General features: G+C 35.5%; 1 protein-coding gene across 1 annotated transcript in view; it reads right to left on the bottom strand.

The window, feature by feature from the left end:
• Positions 1-227: 227 nt before the first annotated feature.
• The window catches only part of LOC120299967 (pseudouridine 5'-phosphatase), a 179,337-nt gene continuing 172,886 nt past the window's right edge, over positions 228-6,678 (bottom strand). Inside the window, exon 4 of the mRNA XM_039325357.1 lies at positions 228-2,156. Coding sequence (XP_039181291.1) covers positions 1,980-2,156 — 177 coding nt within the window. The 3' untranslated portion in view covers positions 228-1,979. The remainder of the gene's footprint in view (positions 2,157-6,678) is intronic.

Raw genomic sequence — 6,678 nt, 5'->3', positions numbered from 1 at the left:
TCTAGGTGTTTGTTGATTCATTGCTTAATTATGTTTTCTTTTCCAGAATCTTCCCAGGTATTGAGGTCAGGCTGATAGGTCTGCGGTTTCCTGGATTTATTTATTTTTTCCTTTTTTGAAGATGGGAACTATATCAGCTCTTTTCCAGTCCTCTGGTAGTTCACCAGTGCTCCAGAATCTGTTGTGATTTATGTAAGTTGTGATTTATGACTTAGCATACAATTGGAAACTTTTCCAAAATTTCATTTGAACAGTGCCAGATTTATCCAATGTTAGGACAATAAATTTACAGGAGGGTTATGTATTTTTCCTTAACTCTGTTATGCCTATTTTAGAACATACACCATCCCATACATTATAGCTTTCTTACACATAGCTCACCAAATAGATAGTAAAACATTAAACCATTATTTTTGATAATTGTGGCATTATTACTTTGTGTACAATTCAAGGTGACACTTGTGGCCACAAAAAACTTTCTGAGAATTATAATGAAGAGCTTGGGAGTCATAGGTGGCTCTGAGATAATAGGTTGCCTGCCTTTTTAGCATGATGTATGAATCCAGATTATACAACAAATTAATATTTGCAATATTTTCAACTATGTATTCAGCTAAACACAGACAACTACAAAAATGTGTAACATAAAAGATGTTGAAAATAGACCTACTGTGTTTCCCCGAAAATAAGATCCAACCCGAAAATAAGCCCTAACCTGATTTTTGGGGGTGGGCTTAATATAAGCCCGACCCCAAAAATAAGACTGGGGTGGGCGTGGCCAGCATAAGTGGCAGTGAGCACAAGGGGGGGCGATGGTGTCTGACAGCACCTGCAGCCCACTGGCACCTTGAAGCAGGACAGGTAAGTCCAGAGCAGAGGCAAAGGTGGTGGGGGGGAGGCAGGCAATCAGACATGCTGCACGCTTTTCGCCCAGAGGGATACTGGAACCTTCATCTGCTTGCAAATGGGGCGGTTGGAAATGGAGTGAATCCCTCAGTTTCCAACCGCCCTATTTGCAAGCAGACGAAGCTTTTAGTCTCTGACATTTCTCCATCCAGGCAAAAAGTGTTTGGGAACCTATCGGGCATTTGAAAACTGAGCAAATTGCGAATCGGAGACTAGAAGCTTTGTCTGCTTGCAAATGGAGTGTTGGAAACGAAGCAAATCCCTCTGTTTCCAATCTTTCCATTTGCAAACAGACGGAGCTTCCAGTCTCCCTTTGGGCGAAAAGTATTTGAGTGCCTATGGAGCACTTGAGGTAGTTCCACCCCCTCCTCCACCTGCCTTGCCTCATAGTGGTGGTACGGTGCAGTGGGCTACACAACCTCCTGCCATGAGCGGCCACAGAAATGGATCACTGCCCATGTGGGCTCCTGCTGGATGGGACTGTTGGTGCCGCCGCTGCGAGGCGGCTGTCGCGAAAAAATGAAGATATCCCCCAAAAGTAAGACCTACTGCCTCTTTTGGAGGCAAAAAAATATAACACTGGGTCTTATTTTTGGGAAAATACAGTAAAGCACTCCATTTAGATTGTCAAAGAATCTTGCACATATATTCAATGATCATTTTATCACTGGTGGCAAAATCTTGTATTAAAGTCCACTCAAAGTGACTTTAATATAAATATAGTTCTGTATGACTAGTTCTGGTGATTTCTAACAACAACAACAACAACAAAAACAACCCAGAGAAAGCGTTCTTTACAGAATTTTTCTGAAAATAAAAATGATGGAAGAAGTAATGAGAAAATTCAGGAGAGCTACTAGTTGGCTTGTTTTTTCAAACCTTATGAAAAAAGAGCATTTCTTTTTGAATGAGTACATAATCTAAAAACCTCTTAGGTTTCAAATACATTTATGGCAAAATATTTTAATTCTGAATTAAGCTGAAGTGTAAATAATGAAACAATAGTATAAAGAAAAAAACTATGATCTTTTTTAAAATACTAAATTTAAAAGATTAAAAAACAACAACGGTGTTTAAACAAATGGTGGTAGACCAAACAGTTCTGGCTTGAAATCACTCATGGACCTCAGTACTAGGGTTGCTTCTTTTGTAAGGTGTTTGTTCAAGTTTTCATCTGGAATCATGATCACTTGCATACCAGCCTTCAGTGATGCCTTCACTCCATTGGGAGCATCTTCAAATACAAGACACTGAAGATTAAGAAACAAAAGAATCAAATTAAACAGAAGCAAAATATTTATTCTGTTATGATTAATGATATGTAATGATCAATAAATGGTCATGATTTCCTTTAAACTCAATGCATTGTTGAGACATTTCGGGAACAATTTTGTGGAATAACTTCTTTTTAAATATACACTTGACTTTTATTTCTCTGAATTCACACTGCTTGTGAACATGCTGGATTTTAAAGCCTAACTCTGTGATGCTTTAGTAAGGTATCAAGCGTAATGGTGTGAAAGATGTAATTATGTAATTTGTTTGTGAACAACATCATTCAGTGGCTTTGACAGATTCCAGTCATATGCTGCAATGAAATCACCTGCCTTGCCTGAGGACCACATACTTTGTATTACTACTATTAGCTTATCAGATTTATGAAATAAGGAATATGATGATTTCCAAGGTTTTATATTTTTACAACCTCTCTAGCATTGTAGTACACTGCCATCTTCAACTATATTGGTCACTAGGATGTTTCAAATATTAGGAACAATATTATCATTCTAGTATGCATTCTAGCTGTCACTTGGAACAGGGAGAAGGAAAAAAAAGTCTGAATTTTATTTATTTAAGCCACATATATACGTAGTTGCTCAATTCACATATTGAGACTCTGGGTGGCTAATGTTGGATTAAAAACAGGTAAGCAACCCCCCCCCCCAAGAATACAGCTGAAGTTAACTACAATCATTCAGATAAATCATGAAAAACATGTTTCTCTAATACTTGGGGAAAAGCCAGCTTTTTAAGGGGGACTACTACCAGAGGATTAGAAAAGAATTGATGTGGTTCCCATCTTCAAAAAAGTGGGGGGGAAAAACCATACCCAGGAAATAACAGACCAATCAGCCTAGCATCAATACCTGGGAAGATACTGGAAAAATAATAAAAATACATCCAAAAACAAAAAGTATACTTAGCAAAACATACCACAAAGTAGACCACAACCTACTTCTTGGTGAACTAGAAAAATGTGGGATAGACAGCATCACCACCAGATGGATATATAACTGACTGACTTAATGGTACTACATCTACATGGAGGGAAGTAAACAGTGGGGTACCACAGGGTTCCATCTTAGGCCCAGTACTCTTCAATATCTTCATACATGACTTAGATGAAGGAATAGAAGAGCAACTCATCAAACTGTCTAAATAATGGTTTAACCTAGGACTTCCGGCTGTGACATCATCATGGAGCGGGTGAAGAAACAGAGCTCTATTTCTAAATCCCCAAAAATCTTCGCTAAGAGCCCAGCAAGGGCTTTGCTGATCCCGGAGAGATTGGTAAATTAAAGAGGAAGCTTCAGAGAAGCCAGGTGGAAAGCAAACACCCAAGCAGAAAGGAGCAGCTCTTTTAAAATTGGCGAAGAAGAAGCTGGTCTTTAAGGCTGGCCTGGAACGATGGCGACGGTCTGAGAGGGAGTGAAAAGTAGAACTGACAGTTTCGTAATGGAGATGAGGAAAATCCCTGAAGGAGGTGAGAACATTTGGCTAGAGAAGACGCAAAAAAAAGCAAAGCTATAAGGAGGAAGACACAGCGGCAACTGAATTGAAATAGAGCGGAGAAGGGAGCAATAGAGCAGAATGAGAGCAGCGTGAAGAAGCAGAGAGCCCACAGTAAAGTTTATAAAATGTGAGAGACTGGAATTTAAGAACTGCAAGAAGTAGAGACTGAAACCAGAGAAAGGACTGGAGAAAGGACGGTTGGAGGCAATAAAGGGTGATTAAGAAGGACTTTGAAAAATTAACATAAGGATTAAAAGGTGAAGTGAGACAATCGAGAAATTTAATACTACTTAGTAGAACCTACTTTTGAAGAACAAACTGCATTGAAATTTGGACTTTAACTGACATATATCTGGGTAAAGTGACGAGTGGACATTTTGGAAATATTGGATACAATATTGTAGCATTCATATACAAGCAGTGACTAAGCTACAAGTAGAAAAGGGGCATCAGGCAATGTATTAAAAGTAATGAAGTAAATGAATTGTATTAACGAAATAGAAATAAGCATAATTGTGTAATTGAACTAAATAGAAGTGAGAAAGTAATTATAGTATTGTAAAGAAATATAGACAGGTGATTATTCAAATAAGAGTGATAGTGAATGAAATTAAGAGTGGTGATAATACTTAGAGACTAGTATATGTATATGCATTGTGTGTAGGGCTATAGAAATATATATAAGAGGTGTTTAGAGTATTATAAATTGTACTAGATAATAGTGGGATAAGGAAAGGTACAACTCTACTTGTAATTTTATTTTTCAACGTTAATCCTAAGAATAATGTTCTATAAAGGTATTATAGTCATATATATTGATACATAATTAGAAATAATATATATATATTTCTTTACTATCTATATTATATATATATTTGCATATTTAAGCTTAGACTATATAGATTGAAAAATAACTTGATCAACAAAAATAACTTGCCATAAATTGGTATATGCAAAAGTGGAGAAATATTATTCAAATAATAAAAATGACAAGTACTGCAACAACAACTAAAGTCGGCAAAAAAACAGTTATAAATCCCACATCTATAATGGCCTCTCCTACAGGTCAAAGAATGATAGCGACCATGTTGGGGAAAGAAAAAGAAAAAGCAGAATTGGCAGTGAACCCACAGAGAATGCAGATAACTCTACAAACGATTCAGGAAACAATGATGATGACCCAAGAGGTAATAGCAAACAATCATGAAGAAATGAAAACATATCACAAAGAAATTAATAATGATATTGGAAAAATGAGAGATGAAATTAAAAACATGAATGATAAGATAGGCAATATACAACAAACAATGATGGAAAATGAACAAAGAATCCAAAAAGTTGAAACAAAAATGGAGCATGTTGATAGCAAAATAGAAGATGGTACAAAAATCTGAGCAGGTAAATAAGGAGTTGACTGAATCGATTGCTTTTTTGGAAATGAATAAAGCTTCATTCTTTCTAAGATTCCAAAATATTGTGGAGGAAAAGGAAGAAGATCTGGGAGAGAAGATGGCGGAGATGTTGGCGGAGATATTAGACAAGGAAAAACAGGAAGTAAGAAGAGACATAGACGAAATATATAGAGTATATACAAATTATGCACGAAAGCATAGATTGGCAAGAGAGGTCCATATAAGGTTTACTAGAAGATCAATAAGGGATGAAATATATAAAAAAACAAGAGATGAACCAATCATATATAAGGGTAAAGAAATAATTGTATTAAAACAAATACCACGTAGTATACGAAATCAGAGACGAGAATACCAATTTCTAACAACCCAATTAATTAAATATAAAGTTATATTTCGATGGTTAATACCTGAAGGCATATTTCTAACTTGGCAGGAAAAAAAATATAAGATAGATACACTTGAGAAAGCGTAGGACTTTTATGAATGTTACTTTACACAGGGAGAAGAACTAGAAAGTAGGGAAGAGTCGGAGTCAGGATGAAGAAGTATTAGAGGAAGTCGAACGAGAGAGAGAAATACAAAAGATACAAGAAAGAGAAAGGTTAGAAAGAGAAGGAGCAAAAGGAAGAGTAATAGAGACAAGAAGCATAAAGAAAATAGATCAAGTAAAAAATGGGAGACGCAATTAAGCTCTTCTCTGTAAACATTAATGGATTAAATATACCAAGAAAAAGAGCACAAACGTTTAACAAATTAAGGAAATTGGATGCAAATATGATATGTCTCCAGGAAGTTCATATAAAAAAGGATTATAGAAAATTACTAGAGAATGTAAAATTAGGAACACTATACACAACATTAACACAAAACAAAAAAGGGGGAATTGCTATATATGTCAAAGAAAAAATAAAATCAAAATCAATATATTCGGATGAAGAGGGGAGAATTTTAATGTTGGAAATAGAATTAGAGCAAAAACAAATTTTATTAATGGCAGTATATGCACCAAATAATAACCAACAAGTATTTTTTAAAAAGGTACATAAGAAACTAATGGATCTGGATTACGAAAATATTTGTATGATTGGGGATCTAAATGCAATAGTTGATGTTAAGAAAGATTATAAGAGAAGTAAAAAGAACAAAAAGAAGAAAAATATATTACCAAAATCATTCTTTGACATGGTAACAGAACTCAATCTTCAGGATATATGGAGAGAGACACACAGATCAGACAAACAATATACGTTCTATTTGTATCCACATCAGTCTTGGTCTAGGATCGATATGGCCTGGGCAACAACAGATGTACAAAAAGGGATAGAGGAAATTGAAATAGGGCTTAATGATTGGGCGGATCACAACCCAATAATAATAAAATGGAAAGGCCAGAAACAGAGAAAAAGATGGCCAAAGAATCAATGACTGTGTAAAGATAATATATACAGATGCTAGAAAAGGAATTGACATTATTTTTTCAGGTAAATAAAAAGGAAGAGACATCAACACAAAAGCTTACATTCAGGGATTGACAATTGCATACAACTCTAAGAAAAACAAAGAT

This window comes from Crotalus tigris, unplaced genomic scaffold, assembly GCF_016545835.1.
Source record: "Crotalus tigris isolate CLP2741 ecotype Arizona unplaced genomic scaffold, ASM1654583v1 scf7180000024329.380248, whole genome shotgun sequence".
In the NCBI taxonomy this organism is placed as follows: domain Eukaryota; kingdom Metazoa; phylum Chordata; class Lepidosauria; order Squamata; family Viperidae; genus Crotalus; species Crotalus tigris.
The sequence above is the reverse complement of the archived record's forward strand: the minus strand, read 5'-3'. Positions and strand labels throughout refer to the sequence as shown.